This window comes from Prosopis cineraria, unplaced genomic scaffold (genome assembly GCF_029017545.1).
Source record: "Prosopis cineraria cultivar Desert tree isolate PC_DT_omini unplaced genomic scaffold, ASM2901754v1 PC6, whole genome shotgun sequence".
Taxonomy (NCBI): Eukaryota; Viridiplantae; Streptophyta; class Magnoliopsida; order Fabales; family Fabaceae; genus Prosopis; species Prosopis cineraria.
The window spans coordinates 12,226,220-12,243,125 of record NW_026555337.1 but is presented as its reverse complement, the minus strand read 5'-3'; the positions used below and the strand labels follow the sequence as shown (position 1 = coordinate 12,243,125).

At 32.3% G+C, this 16,906-nt stretch overlaps 1 protein-coding gene across 1 annotated transcript; it reads left to right on the top strand.

Annotated features, from left to right (window-relative positions):
- Positions 1-9,097: 9,097 nt before the first annotated feature.
- On the top strand, positions 9,098-15,788 carry LOC129314217 (uncharacterized). The gene is made up of 5 exons (XM_054957577.1): positions 9,098-9,619; positions 10,303-10,565; positions 11,795-11,912; positions 13,946-14,154; positions 15,163-15,788. The coding sequence occupies exons 1-5, from the start codon at positions 9,227-9,229 to the stop codon at positions 15,614-15,616; spliced, it is 1,437 nt and encodes a 478-aa protein (XP_054813552.1). The 5' UTR covers positions 9,098-9,226; the 3' UTR covers positions 15,617-15,788.
- Positions 15,789-16,906: the final 1,118 nt, after the last annotated feature.

Genomic DNA, 16,906 nt, shown 5'->3' with positions numbered 1-16,906 from the left:
AAAATATTTAATACATGTTTATGCTAATTAACATAGCACATTTCAATTCAATTTTTTAATTTTTAAACATAATTATTATTGTTAACTAACTTTCTTGAATTATATGATACAGTTTTTTTTCTCTTATATGTAAAAGTGGGAGGAGTATAATTACAACAAAATTACTTCAATGTCATTTTAAATTGTATTTTTAAAATTATAAAGACTATCATTATGAATTAATCAAATTAAAGGAGTTGGAAATAACCAAATAGAAAGTATAGAAATTAAAAAATAAAACACAATCAAAATATATATAATCTATTTCTATGTTTTTCATTAAAAAAAAAAAGCACAGAGAAAAAGTACAAGCTATCACTTTCACACGTTAGCCCAAAAAAAATAAGGATAAGAATCATTTTTATCCTTAAACTATATCCAAAAAATCATAAATAATCTTAAACTCAATTATAAATTAATTTTATCCTTCAACTTTAAAGATTTCATTTATTATCACCCTACCGTTTTCTCATCATGAGTTGACAGATAGTGGGCTCCACATTATTTTTTTATTATAAAATATTTAAATTTAAGATGTTCATTGACCTTCAAATAAAAATTGAGGAGCCAAAATAACTCTTAACTCTAAAAAAATATTTGAAAATAGTGGGACTTACTGATAACTAGTAGACATTAAGTGTTTTTAAAGTCAGGGTGATGACAGAGTGAATTTTTAAAGTTAAGGGATAGAACTAACTCAAAATTGAGTTTATGATTATTTGTGACTTTTAGTGTACAATTCAAGATAAAAAATAACCATTAACCCAAACAAAAAAAAACCCCTAATAGCATGTCAATTTTAATTTTTCTCCCTTTTAATGCAGGTAAGAAAAAGAGAGTTTTTTTTTTTTGCCAACCAAAAAAACAAAAGAGAAGTTGAATTGCCATATTGTTGAATCATGTGTTTTAATAATTACAAAACCAAAAGAAGAGGTATTGCTATATATGCAGATATATAAAGAATCATGGATGAAAACAATACCTTAAGAGCATGAAAAATCAAGAAAAGATGAAGCTTTATAGGATAAGTTATTTAATTATTTTAGATTTAATGTGAAAACTGAGAGCTTAATCACATGTTATCATCCCTGAAATGAATGCTTTATTCTTAGGCTTACAAGTCTCATTTATGCATTTTAAGACTTGTCTTAGTATTTTAAGTTTGTGAGTTATGTCATTTTAGCTTAAGTTGGATCATAGAAATTGAGCTTTTCACTGTCTGATGATTCACACGTGATTCAATATGGTCCCATGCATGATTTGTCATCTTAGACATACTGACTGACGTTTCACGCTTGAATCAGGAGTGATCCATGCATGATTTTTCCCTCGTGTTTGTGTGATGCCTTAACAAAACTTATGTGCTCCAATTTACACAAGCCACCCTTGGGTACGCACGCTTGAATTGTCACCTTATGTTCCTTTACATATTATGGAGTGTCATTCCACACCTGAATGAGAAGGTATCCATGCGGTAATTTTCATTAAGTCTTTTGAATACATTTTGTCTAAATGAGTCTTAAGTCGTTTCAAGCATATTCGTATCGTACATTTGTGTGATTTTTCACTCTTCATTCTAAGTCTATCAATCATGCAATTCTTGCTTGAAAGTGCATTAGCTTCACTCATGATTTGTCTTCTAGAATAGTTGAGTTTTGCAACTAGCCATTTCACGTGTGTGTGTGTGTGTTAAAGTGTTCCACTCGTGATCCATCTTCCAAAATAGTTTTTGTAACATCATAAGTTCCCTCATTAGTAATTATCAGTGTTTTCAAGGGTAATTTAGTTAATTTAGATAAATTGTTATTTAGCGAGGTTTATGGAGATTAATATGATTTTTGGATCCTTGGACAACCTTAGAAGAAGGCTAGGTCGAGATTCAAGCAGGCTATGGCACGAAAGGAAGTTTAAAATTTTATGGGGCTTTTTGTGTCATGCGCCACGGCGCACGGGCAAAATCAGCACTTATCATATTGTAGAAATAGACCGAAAACAAAAGAAAGAAGAAGGAAAAATGAGAGAGCGATGAAAGAGAGCTTTTAATCTGCTAGAGCACGATCTCTAGGCTACTTTGAGGGCATTTGAAGCTTAATTCACCATTGGGTAAGTTATACATTCCCTTTTTTCCCTCCTTTATGCGAAAATCTGAACATTTGGGGTAATTGGGGCTTTGATTTTGGTTCCCTTAGGTTTAAACCGAACCCATTGAGTTATTTAAGATCTTGGAGAGTTAAATCAAACTTATAACCTAAAGTTTATGAGTTTTGTGATGATTGAGAATTTTTGGTAAGGGTTTGGACGAACCCTAAATATAATTTAAGGATTTTGAGACATTGTGGGACATTGATTAGCAAATTTAGTGTGTAGGAATGTTTAATAGGATGGTTAGAGTGTGTGGGAATGGTTGGTATTGTTAGAAAAGGAATTTGAGTATTTTAAGCACTTAGAACCTAATGATTTCGGAGTTATCCGAAGTGATAATTAACGATTATCACTCATTGGTGTGGATTAAGCATTTCTCGGGCTATATCATGTGTATAGAACGTGTGCAGCTAACGTTGAGTCACGGTAATCCTTTTTGTGTGACAAAAGGGTTGAGGTAACCATCTAATTTATTGTAGTTATTAAATATTATAACTATGTAAAAATAGTTGCAAATGATAAGGTTGTGGTTTTGAAGAGTTTTTGTGCATAATTTGATATTGTAAATGATTTTAGCATGAAAAGTGTTTTGTAAATGGTTATTGTTTCTAATTGAAATATATATACTATGTATATAAGTGTAATGTGAAAATGTGATGAAAAGTAGTAGAAATTGTGAAAAAGCATGATCATAGGAAATGAGAGTTCACCTGAGATATGTGGGAATATACGTGTGTAGAGATATATGAGTGAAAATCCATATGGTCGGGTTGACACCATGGGACATCCAGTGCAGCATTACATGGGACTGTTACCATGGGACATCCAGGCAGTCTGGCAACTCCCTACTACCATTGAGGGTGCGGTTAAGAGTCAATGACGCCTCTATCACAAGTGTGTGAAAAGAGAAAAACTATAGTCCGTAGGCAGGTTAGATTACCTTTGGCCGGGTATTTCTACCTCCAAAAGTGTGCTCTGGTCAACAAGTAGTTGAACCAGAAGAGCTTATAGTTTCATGTCAGGGAGCATTAAAGGTTCGATGGTTAGATGATCATGTTAGTATAAAACCATGTGTTTTGGTGAGAAGAGATACACATATCTCATAATTTTTGGTATGCTTGATAATACTATGGTTTTGATACTTTTTTATGATTATTTGTGGTGATGAACATTTAATGAGCTATATTGGTTATTGAGATGTTTATCTCACCCCGTGGTTATATTTTATAGGTAAAGGCTCCGGTAGGGGCAAGGGGAAGGAAGGGGGCATTTGAAAAGTGAAGAGCATCATTGTATAGCTCTTTCCTTTTCTCTTTTTATGTGTTGTAACGAATATTGTTGATAATTATTGCCAACTTAGGAACATGACATTATTTAGATATCACTTGTATAAAATTATAATAAGTATATATATCTTGGTCCAAGAATGATGATAGGAATTAATTGTGTGCTTGGCCAAATTGCTTACAAGTGATACACACACACACACACACACACATATATTAAGTGTTTTGAGTGTCAAAATAACTAATTGATTGATGTGTTGAATTTTGTTCACCCATTATGTTTTTGTCCAATGGGGCTTTGGTGGTCATTTTGAGTATGATTGCTTAATTATGTGATGTGAATGGATTGTTATGTGATGTATAGTCCATTTGAGGTAGTCAAGTTATCTCCGGGGCTAATGGCATTGTGTATTGTGAGTTGGACACCATAATATGTGTTTCGTTGTGAAAATGAATCATTTTGGGTTCGAATGTTCATCTTTTAAATGAATGATTATTTGAGTGTGAGACTGGTGCCATTAGCTAGAGGGCTCAAAGAGTTTTGTGTGGACACTTGAATTGCTCAAATCAGATGTCGGATGGCGAAATGGCGTGCTTTGAAATTTCAGAGAGATGCCATGACAGCAGGTGCGCACTGCGGTACGCATTGGGCTATCGAGAGACTTGTTCCTCTGTGCCATCCGCCGTGGCGAACGGACCAGTATTTACTGAAAAATAGCATTTAAGCCAAATTTTGATGTAATTTGTTTCCTATGCTTCCGTATTTGCTTTTAATCAATTTTTAACTATGGTTTGAACTCAAACTATATTTTAAAAATGGTTTTCTTGGGATCCCAATATTTTAACTAATTATCTTTAAACTATTGAGTTGTGGTAACTTCTTCTGAGGATTTTATTTAATCCGAGTTATCACAATGATGTGTGAGTGTTGTCCTGAAATATCAGGGCGAACATTATAGTTTTGGTTTTGGAACCAAACATTCCACGTGTGATAAAGGGTTGGTCCCATGCATGATTCATCATATAGAATGGCTTTGATATTTTGTCAGTCATTTCACGCGTGAGAGTCCTAGAGTCACACGTTTTGTTTTGTTACACAGAATGATTTGCATATTCTTATCCTCCAAAACATGCATGAGACACCCTGATGTTCATGCTTGAATTGTCACAGATACTTGATTAGAACTTGGCTAGCTCCATTTCAGGCGTAAATCATCTGGTTGCATGCAAGAAATGTCACCAACGGTTATAAACACCGTTCCAATAGTCTGTCAATTGTTAAAACTATATGTGTGATATAATTTAAGCCTAGAACAAGTATTTTGATATTTCAGTGAATTATTCATCTCTTAAGCATTTTAAAAAGCTTTCAATTGTGTACAAAAGTTTAGTATTCATTTATCATTCTTGATAAAGTTTGTGAAAAGCCTCTCATAAGTTTCTAAGCTTTCAATTGTAATCAGTCTACTCTTTTAAGAGAGCTCTTCTTTAAAAGTTCTTTACTTTGGCTAAAAAATTGAAAAGGTTTTTTTTTTCAAGCGTTGTGTAACAACTTGTTGGCTATAGTAAGGTTTGTTTTTTAAACTTACGAGTTTAGTTGAAAATGTCAAATGTGATCTTAAGGACTTGATGTAAGCCAAGAGTTGGGCCGAATCAAGATAAATCATTTATGTCAAATCTCTTTATTCCTTGCATCTATTTTCCTCACTTCTAATTTTTTCAGAAAAATTAAGTGTCACCCAATTCACCTCTCTTTTGACTGCCAGCCTATCCAACACATTTTCTTAAGGTTAATTCAAGTCTCAATCTCATTTCATAAGTTTAATTTGATTATTATTCTTATTGTTTGAGAAATTAATATTATTTTTTCTAACTATTGAAATTAATTACATGCAACAATTTGTCATCTTTTCTCTTGCTTTTGTGAATTGATGCATTTTTTTATTGCTCAAATGTTTTTCGAAACAATTTTATTCAAAGTATAGTTGAGTATTAAATATGATCATCTCTCCTAACAGGGGTTTGAATCTTAATTTGCTATGTTGTTAATTAATGTTCTTTGTAATAAAAAGATAATGAAATATATTGTCTTTCAAAATTATTTTAGTTATTGATTTGGTTTTTCACATTTAATTTTTATTGATTTGGTTCCTTAAATTTATTTTAATTATCAATTTGGTTCTAAAAAAAGAAGGTAAAATTGTTAAAATGTGCTGATATGTATAATGAAATATTGTAGTTGTTATGTAAATTAATAAAAATAAGTACAATTTTTTAGGTAAGAAAAAATAGACTCCAAAATTAAAAAAAAAACAAAAGAACAAAGCACAATGTAAAAAGCCAAATTGATAAAAATTAAATTAATTTCAGAATTAATTTGTTCTCATATAACATATAAACATTTCATGTCATCAATATACTTTACACATTAAATTAATAAGTTGAGAGTTAATTTATTTTTTAAAACTTAAAAGATTAACATGATAATTTTATAAAATGTAAAGGGCTAAGTTAATAGACAAATAAACTTGAATAACTAAATCAATAGAAAAAATTGAGAGATTGAAAGTTTCAATATGCCTCAGTAAGACCCCTTTGTTTAGGTGGAGTTTTTTAGAGAAAAAGAGAGAAGATTTGGATTTAAAAAAACCAGAAGGGTGGTTAAAAAAAAATGGATGCCAAATTTGAAATTGGAGGTGATAACTAAATTTTTTGCATGAGTTGGTCTTTGAAGGAAACTAGTTTTACTTTTGGAAAAATTGCTAAAAAATCCCAGAAACATAACCATCAAAATTAAGAGTAGCTTGAAGATAAAACTGAGTTAGAGAGTGTTTGCTAGTTTGAGAATCTGATTGTACCATTATTCTCCATTGAAATATAAAGTCTCCAGTTTTGTGGAAGACCAGTTGAATTCAAGGACTTGATGTGTTGGACTCAAACAATTTTACTTTTGAAATAATTTTCATTATCTTACTTAAAAGGTAAGTTTACAAAATGCATAACAAGATTAGCATCTCTTTTTTCTTTATGGCTCTTTGCTAACTTTCAATCTTGTTGGGAGCATTTGTCTGCTTGAAATTGGCGTTAGAGCAAGGGACCATTGACTTGGTAGGTTCGGCAAAATTGGCCACAACAACAAATTGGCAGGTTGTGGTGGCACTGGCACCAAGAAGAGAAGACATAGGGCTAAATTGGACATCCAATCTCGCCAAATTCAGTAGGGATTAGAAAAATAGGGCTTGAACCTTTTTCACTCTCTTTACCAGCATCTTCAAAACCAAGATCTCATCTTGCTCTCATTTATCATCATTGATACTTCTAATTTTATATTTGAATTTGTGTTAAAAGAAATTTTTTTAGGGAGCTACTTCTAATTAGGTCCAAAAATTTTAATTTTCAAAAAGTGATTGGACTGAAGGATTCAATCAATCAAAAGAGAATTTATTTAATAGAAGAGATTATGATTACTTAAGCATGTAATTTTATATTTGAATTTGTGTTAAAAAAAATTTTAGAGTGCTACTTCTAATTAGGTCCAAAAATTTTAATTTTAAAAAATGGACTAAATTGAAGGATTTAATCAATGAAATCAAAAATTGAGTCTTGGTCCATCATAACCTCCTATACCAAACATTAAGGTCTTGTTTGGCATGATGAAAGAAATTTTAATAAAATTAAAATTAAAATCAAAATTGAAATCAAATTATATAAGTGTGTTTGGTATGTAAATGAAATCATTGCATTATTTATTATTTAATATGCATATTCATATATTAAAAGACCAAAATCTCCCTCTACATTGTTGAAACCTTATGTCCACGCATCACACATTCACCCTCCCTTAAGACCCACTTGTTTTATCTTCCTTGTCCACCCTATACGTTGTCAGATTCATGCTCAAAACAAGAGACAATCACTCAACAACATGGCCCTTACACCATCCATTACTAGATTCACTCCTTTACCAAGAATGCCATAGAGAGAGAGTCATTGTTAGCGATGGGTAGGTAGTGATGGTGAGCTCAACCACCTCAAGCAACCACACATAGGACATGATGGTGCATGGCATGAAGGCTCCTCAAGTCAATGAAGATCTAGAAGGTGGGTTATTGCCAGTGATTGAGTCTTGTGGACCTAGTACTGGGAGGAAGACAAACTTAGAGAAGATAGAATCAACTATGGAACACCTTTGAAGACCCATTACATTGGTCTTTTGGTGGTCCATTGTGTTCGGAAGGAGGCAAGGGTAAGATGGAAAAATAAAAGAGATATAGATGATGGGAAGATTGTATGGAATTTGATTCCATAAGTCAAAGCATGGAATTCGATTCCACCAAATATATAGGCATCAGATTTTGAAAAAATCATGATTATGTCACACTGAACACATTTTTAAATGGATTTTAGGTCTTATTCTATTTTCATATTTCCAATTCTAATCTATCAAACATAGCCTAAGGAAATTAGTCAAAGATGAATATAAACAGTAAACAATTGGTAAACATAGTCAAAATCGGACCAATTGAAAAATAAAAACACACCTAAATTCAGCACACCAAAAAAAAAAAAAAAAAGCACTGTCTGACATTTTTAAAGCTTAGGGGCCAAAAGCTGTAGTTTTCATCTTATACAACTCAGTCCTAAAACACGCAACGCAAGTTCGCAACCTCCCTCCATTTTCCACCTTGCCTTTTATAAAAAATGGTGATAGCTTGGGGTTGGTGTGACTCATGCTAATAGCCCTTTTTTATTTTCCCCCCTTTGGTATTTGCTAATTTATTTTGTTTAAATCTTTAATTATCACGTAAGTACATATTTTTAATCTTTATACATATAAATATTTATCTAAATTTTTATTGCAAACTTGATCTTTTTAATTTGGTTCTAATAAGTTTCCTAAAAATATGTTATGGCTTTTTCTTCTCATTTTTTCTTGATATTTGTTTATTTATTTTTCTCACGTCTTGAACTATATTGTTTTTTATAGTAATCACAAATCTTAGTTTTATTATGGGTAGCTACATAAAAAAAAGTTACATAATTTTTATATCTTAAAAATTTATATAATTAAGTTACCTTTTAAATATTTTTTCACATATATAATATTTATAAAAAATTAATAAAAATTTCAGTATTGTATTAAATCGAATTTTGTTGTTTCAGCTTTGGATAAAATTTTCATATTAAATTTTACATAAACTCTGAAAGTATTTTGATTTGAAAAATTTAATAATTTATTATCAATTTAAACATTTAAAGATTGACATCTTTAATAGATTAAACTATAAAAACTTAATTAAAATAAAATAAACTATAAATATTTAATTTAAAATTGAGAAAAACTATATAAACCTGCAGATTAATTCTCTTTTCTATTTTTAATCAAAATCTAAAAAAAATTACTTTTCGTTTTTTCTAAAAATTTAATTTAATTTAGTTGTTTTTTTTTTTGCCATTAATTTAATTGAATCAAAATCAGCCAATCGGGGAAAAAGGCAATCAAAGAAGACAGCCGTTACTCGCTAGATTCCATGGTCAAGAATTTTCCGGTATTGGCCGGTCCGAGGGTAAAAAGGTAATCTCACAGTCAACCTCCTTATCGTCTCTTCTTTCTTTTCATGGATATCGATATGCCCCGTCGTTGAATGTTCCATTTTCATTGCCCACAAGCTTGCCTACGGAGACGGAGAGCTTCGGAGAGACGGCGAGTAAATTTGTGGGGTTTAGGAAATTAGGATAGAGAACCTTCTAGCAATATCATGTCCCTCTCGATTCCTACTTCTTCGCCCCATCACATTTCCAGCTTTCTCCACTCTCCAATCCCACCTTTCTCGTTATACCCTTCTTTTCTATATTATTATCCTCCTCAATTCCCACATGGCCATAGTACCAGCTTCGTTATTTGCCATTACAGAGTCAGTGAAAAATCAAATCTTGCTTCTAAAGCTTCCATGAAGATTAAACGAGGTGGGGTTTTCAGGTGTTATTCTTCCACGTTTGGAGGTAGTGAATGTGATAATGGGAGTGAAAGGGAGGACGATGATGATGATGAAGATGAAGAGAGGGCCAGTGGTGAGGATGAAGAAGAGAGGGCTTTTGGGTCCTTTCTTTTGCCTGAAAGATGGGATGTTTTGGGTCTTGGTCAAGCCATGGTAATTTCCATATGTTTGCTTCAAGTTTTATTTATAATTTTATATTTCCCTGCTGAAGGATATGTGAATGGAGACTTAAGGAGAATGTTTTGGGTTTAGCGCTGATAATCTTTGTATTCAGCATTCTCTTTTGTTTTGAGCTATATATGTCATCAGATGGAGAGAACTTTTACGAATGTTATTGTGAAAATGTCATTATGTTGACGAAATTTTTTTTCGTTTCATTCCTCTATTCCCCCCTACTCTGCCTACCAGTGATATCGATTATACCTTTTTACTTAGTTCTGAATTTGAGCATATTGCAGGGGAGTAATGCAGCCATTCCTTTTAGTTGGTGCTTGCTTAAAAATTACGACGGACCTGTGAAGCATCTAGCTTTTATTAGGATATACATAGAATAATTGTTAGATGTATGCTTGCTTTTTGGCATTGTTTTCTTTACTTGTACAAACACAGTTACCTTCCCCGTGAAAGAGAATCACTATGTATGAACTGTGTAGAAAGATAAAGTTGACCAGAAAAATTAAACATTGGCAGGAGACTTTTTTCTCCAGCTATTAAATTAAAAAAAAAATGTTCTTTTTCATCAAATGAGTTGCTCTTGATGCGTTGCTTTAGGGGCATGTATTCATCATGTGAGAGAATTTGAATCTAAAATTTGTTGGTTTTGGTGATTCGTTTAGGTTGACTTTTCTGGGACAGTTGATGATGAGTTCCTGAAGAAATTGGGGTTAGAGAAGGGAACACGGAAGGTAGTAAACCATGAAGAACGGGGTAGAATTTTGCAGGCTATGGATGGTTGCAGCTACAAAGCAGCTGCAGGTGGTTCTCTTTCTAATAGCTTAGTTGCCTTGGCAAGGCTCGGCAGTCGCCCCATTGGAGGTCCTATCATAAATGTGGCAATGGCTGGCAGTGTAGGGAATGATCCATTGGGTGGCTTCTACCGGTGAGCCTTCTTATTTACTGAACTTTTTTCTCATTAGTTGTTTGAACTTGTTCAGGGTTCAAGTTCAACTTGGAACTTCCTTTCACACTTCCATTTTGCATGCTGTTATTAAATGCATGAATTTTCTATCTTATGTGCAGCATAGTTACTCAGAATACAAGTGACCTTGCTTTAGTATCATTTTAGATAGTCAAATTAATTTTGTTTTCTTCTACATGTCTGAAACTTTCATTTGCTTAAATTTTGGTGTCTGATGATTTGCTTCCTTATCCATTTTGTTGCTCTATACTAATGGTTTGTGTAGTATATTTTCTGTATATTATATTGACATTGATCCTATTGATATTACACACTGGGAAACTGCTCAGAGTGATTTATTTAGACCTTCTATTGTGTATCACTGTGTTTACCTCATCAGAATCAGAGATTGTAGATACCCTGATTCTTGGTCACTGAAAGCTGAATGTTTTGACTTTTGAGTGCGAACAGGGGTTGGAACGCTAGGTTGCAACATCCAAAATGCCAAGGAAAATGGCTGACACAGATTTTAAACTAAAACTCCCTTATCTCGACTGAAAAACAAGGTCAGAAAAAAAATAATTTTAAAAGCCCAAGAACGTAATAGACAGATAAAATTAAATATAACTATAATATCATAACATAAATATATGATAATAAAAAAATGTCTTCTAGAATAAAATAAAACTATTTTTTTAAAAAAATCTAAATGATAATAAAACAAATATTTAAATGCTACTAAAATAACACTTGATGTGAAGCATGTTCTTTTAATGTCTTCAAGAATGGTATTCATCAACTTAAGTCATAGCGGAAAGCAACTTGATAAGAAAGAACTCAATGCGTTTATACATTCACATCCTTTCCCATCAGTCTTTTCTTGTTTGGTCTATGAAAATTTGTAAACATGTGTTTTTGCAGCCTCTCTTTTTGGAGTGGTTTATTATCATAATAGAACATGTACGAAATTCTTTTACAGTTAACACCTTGCAAATATATATCTTCAGTTGTTACTGCTACTACATGTCGGAAATTTTTTAACACTATTATATATGACGTGATATATTTCTTCCAAGTTCCTTTCTTCTAGAACTGTCTTCACTTCTACTTTTTAGTGAGTCATTTTGAGTTTGAATTATTTACACTTTATTTTTATAAAAGCAGCTTCATCAATTTAATTTGCTTTTACATTTATTTCAATAATTTTGTAGGGAAAAGTTACGTCGAGCAAATGTGCAGTTTCTTTCTGCACCTATCACAGGTGGGACAACTGGAACAGTTATAGTTCTCACAACTCCAGATGCTCAGCGTACAATGCTTGCATATCAGGTTTGATGTGCTACTGATGACATGTATTTAAATGCATCGCTTCCTTGTTGCAGCTGCAGTGTTGTTTGAATTATGAGATCTGAGCTTCATATACAGCCATATATTTTTTTTTTTGGTCATCCCCTCTGAATACCTGATTGCATGAATACAGAAGATCTAATTTAGTTATTTGATTAGATATTTCTATGCAAATATATTGATGATGATAAATTTAGCATTTACTTTTTTTAAAAAAAAAACCCTTGTTGCTCTTGAGTTGTGGACTTATTTTTGTCAAAAGCAGATTTCCCCCTCTGCATGTTGTGGTTGAATAGTATACATATTTTCATAACTGAAAATTATAGATTTTGATGAGTTCTGCTGTTGTGAAGTTTATTGGCATAATAAATATTTACTTTTTTGCTTGACTATGAATAACACAGAAAAGTCAATTTGCTACAAACTAGTTGCACTATATACTTTATGACGCATTATTATTTCTTTTAGAAGGATCAATCTTAGAATTATTTACAATGCATTGGCACCAAAAAAAAAAAATTATGCAACCAAAGATATGCTTTTGGAAAATAATTTTATGAAACAATCATGTCCTTTCATATTGATTGGTGCGGGCTGCCAAATTAAATTGAAGTACCGCTTGATTTTGAAATCCTTATAAATATGGATGAGGGATAATGAGGGAAATGAGAAGGGAAGAGAAGGCTTCGTTGAAACCTTTTCCTTGTCTCGGATTATTTAATAAGGAAGAAAAGGATACAACAACAACAACAACAAGCCTTTATCCCACTAGGTGGGGTCGACTACATGGATTGCAAGACGCCATTGTGCTCTATCATTTATCAAGCTTTTAGGAATATTATTAATTAAGAGATCGCGTTCAACAACTTCCAAGAGTATACTCTTAGGCCTTCCTCTACCCCTCTTAATCGGACTCAAAGTTATATGTTTCACTCTTCTTATTGGTGCCTCCTTTAGTCTTCTTTGTACATGCCCAAACCATCTCAACCGATTTTCTACCATTTTTTCCTCAATAGGTGCTGCCCTCACTTTTTTGCATACGTGCTCATTTCGAATTTTATCTTTACGTGCATGTCCGTACATTCATCGTAACATTCTCATCTCTGCTACTCCAACTTTATGCTCTTGCTATCCTGTTAGGCCCCGTTTGGTTGGGGGGAGGGGAGGGAAATTTTTAAAATTTCCCTCCCTCCCCTCCCCTCCAAAGCCTCCCCTCCAAATTGGGGGGGAGCTCCCCTCCCCTCCCTTCCCGCCTCTCCCCTCACCTCCCCTCCCCTCCCCTTCCCTCTCCTCGAATCAAACAGACCCTTAAAGCCCAACATTCACTACTATATAACATTGCCGGTCTGATAGCAGTGCGATAAAACTTTCCTTTAAGTTTATTAGGCACCTTACGGTCGCAAATAACTCCTTTAGCTTTTCTTCAATTAAACCACCCAGCTTGAATCCTATGTGAAATATCTCCACTGATTTCGCCATCATTTTGAATAATGGCTCCGTCTAAGTAGGAGTAAGACAGAATATTTATATTGTAAATTTGGTAAGAAACCATGGTATAATTTGATCTCCCAATTTCATTTCCAAATTATTGTCGAATGGTCTCTTACCAAATAAGGAAGAAAAGGATAATTAAGGATTTTCAACTTAACTTTCCAAATCCTTAAAGGTAGGGTTGTAAATGAGTTAAACCCTGACATTCTCAAGGTCAGTTCATTTAATAAACAAGTGGTTAAGATTGGTTAAGATTATATATTGACAGACCATATGAGCCTAATGAGAGAAGTGAGTTCTCATGGTACTTGGAAAAATATTTATAATTTGTGATATACATATATATATATATATATGGTTATGATATATTATCTAATATCTACAGTGATTTAAATTACTTGAAGGGAATCGTTGGCACCTTCGTAGTTGCCTTTACCTTTATGCTTATTCTATTCTCACTTTTCCCCCCTTATGCTTGTACAAAAATGTCAATGAAGAATCAAATATTTCTTCCTTTATGTCAGGGCACATCTTCAACCGTTAATTATGACACAACCTTGGCTAACGTAATTCCCAAGACCAACATACTTGTAGTTGAAGGGTACCTATTTGAACTTCCTGATACTATTAGAACAATAACAAAAGCTTGTGAGGAAGCTCACAGGAGTGGTGCTTTGGTTGCAATAACAGCTTCAGACATCTCTTGTATTGAGAGACACTTTGATGATTTCTGGTAAGCTTGTTACTTGACTTTCATAAAATGGTTCATTCATTGTCATATCAAATTATATGTAGTGTTCCGTTAACTCAGCTTTGATGTGGTAAGTCACAATAGGGGCATTCTATATGGTGTCTTAGCTAAACACAGTCCAACATGACACTATAAAAATCATAAATTTGTTTTCTATACTCTCTGTGCATGTTCAGAATCTTACCATGTTGTGATGTGGAAAAGGTATGATTAAGGTTCAACAGCATTAACCCTGTAAAGTTGTGGCATTTGTTTCTGACTTGTGAAGAGTGAGCAATAGTGTTCTGGACAATGTTTTCCTTTTACAAATGTGAGGCAGTAGTAAAGATGTACTTGATGATAAATATGACTTGTTAGTTGAATCCCACCAATTAAAGCTCTCATGCATGTCTTTTGTGCAAGTTTATTCTTTTCTTGTAAGAGCATATTCAAATGGAATGGATAATTCTGCCAGCAATTTTAACCTTTGACCGTTTTATTTGAGGTCTGATCTGATTATTGCTAGCCATGTTTTTGTTGAATGGAAAGTTGACGATTTCTTTGTCGTTCCTCTAGGAGGATCAAAGGTGTTAATGTTTGAGAGATTTATATTCAAGTCTTGTATAAAAAAAATTAATTACCTATAGGTCCCAATGACTTGTAAATACTGAAGTTTGGCATGTAAATATTGAAGCTTACTTGTAAATAAGCTGTAAAAATAATTAATTTCTTTATTTGGGACATGATTGTAATTTTCCCTCAATTTTTTGCCCCCATGAAGTCTAAGTTTCGAACCTTTTCTATACATGTGTGTGTGTTATTAAAGATTATAACAAAATCCTCATAAGTCTTCACTTAGTAGTTCAAGCATGTGAGTCGAATTGATAATTTGACATGATATATCCAAGTCTTTGTGGATGGGTCCCAGGTCTTAACTTTGCAGACTAAGCAGTTTGGTCAATGACAAATGTGAGGCCGTACTAACATTTGTACATATCATTCATTTGTCAGGGAAATCATCGAGAACTACGCCGACATCATCTTTGCAAACAGCGATGAAGCCAGAGCGCTCTGCAATCTCGATGCGAACGAGAGCATTGCTTCAGCTACGAGGTGCCTGAGTTTCTTTGTTCCCTTAGTATCAGTCACAGATGGCCATAGAGGCTCATACATAGGCATGAAAGGAGAAACTGTATATATCCCTCCTTCTCCCTGCATTCCAGTAGACACTTGTGGTGCAGGAGATGCATATGCTTCTGGCATCATGTATGGAGTTCTGAGAGGGATATCAGATGTGAAAAGAATAGGGAAAATAGCAGCCAATGTTGCAGCCACTGTTGTTGGCCAACAAGGAACAAGACTTGGGGTTTCAGATGCAGTCAAGTTGGCTGAATCTGTTGCATACCAACTTGAAACCAATGGTTTCCCATCAGATATTGGCACTGATCATATTTCCAGCTTCTAGTTCACATGGTGGTGGCACATCATTGAATTCATATCATCATATTAGATTCTTTCTCTAAATGCATTCCCTTTGTTTTATAGCATTTCAATCCATGTATATATTGTTGTAAAAAATTGTTAAGCCCGTTGTATATCTTTTAATTTATATATTATTATAAAAAATTTTAGATGAATACTTTGTTTCATAAAATAATTAAACAATTCAGCACTTGTAGTTTTTTTTTTTAGGAACAACTTCTTATTATTATTATTTTTTTGGGAATGAAAAAGGATAATATATAACTAACTCGAAAGGAGTAAAGTTAGGGTGCAAATAATACTAATTTTTCATCAACTATCTCCATTAAGGAACAACTTAGTTTTTATAATTCCTAACCTTAATTTGGCCAAAAAAATATTTCTAAACTCAATGGCAAAAAAAATAAATAAATTTTATCCCACTAAATGAGGTTGACTACATGAATTGTATGATATTATTGGATTTTTTAACTTACTAAACTTTTAAAAATATTATTAATTAAAAAATATCGATTAACAATTTTTAAAAGTAATTTTTTTTTAGCTTTCATTTACTTCTCTTAATAAGGTTTAAAGTTATCTATTTAAATTTTTTCATCGATGCCTCCTGCAATCTTCTTTGTAAACTCAATAAATTAAAAAGATGAGTTCTTTTAAACTCAATAATTCCTAAACTCAATAAATTAAAAAAATGAGTCTTCTTAAATCAAAATTTAAAGACTAAATTGATAATTTAAAAAATAGAGATTAAAAGTTATATTTTTTCTATTCCCTCTCTCAAATTATAAGACACTTTTACGAGGGATTTAACATCTTAAAATACAAGACAGTTTGATAAAAATAAAGTTTTATTAATGATATTTTTATAATATTACCGTTTTTATTATATTCACTTTTTAATATCCTTTTATAAACATAATATTAAATGAAGGGTATTTTTAAAAATTTATATTTTTATTCTAAAAAAATAAGGTTGTGAAGTGTATTTAATGAATTTTATTACTATGTATGATTTTATCTAAAAGTATCTTATAATTTAATGTAGAGAGATCGAGAGAGTACTTTCTCTATCCCTATACATAATAAGGTGCTTTCAACCTACTCTTGAATACCAATAAAAATATTTTATTTAGTTGAAATCACAATAAATCACAATAATTTTTTAATTTTACATCTAATAATGTCAATTACTACCTCCATCCTAAATTATAAGATACTTTTGAAAGAGTTTTTTATCCTAAAATATAAAATTTGAGTAGATTAAAGTTTCATT

Excerpts from the sequence above, each read along its gene's own strand:
- LOC129314217 (XM_054957577.1), top strand. The coding sequence starts at position 9,227 with ATGTCCCTCTCGATTCCTACTTCTTCGCCCCATCACATTTCCAGCTTT. Across the intron at positions 11,913-13,945 it reads GTACAATGCTTGCATATCAG|GGCACATCTTCAACCGTTAA; the intron begins GTTTGATGTGCT and ends CCTTTATGTCAG. Across the intron at positions 14,155-15,162 it reads AGACACTTTGATGATTTCTG|GGAAATCATCGAGAACTACG; the intron begins GTAAGCTTGTTA and ends TTCATTTGTCAG.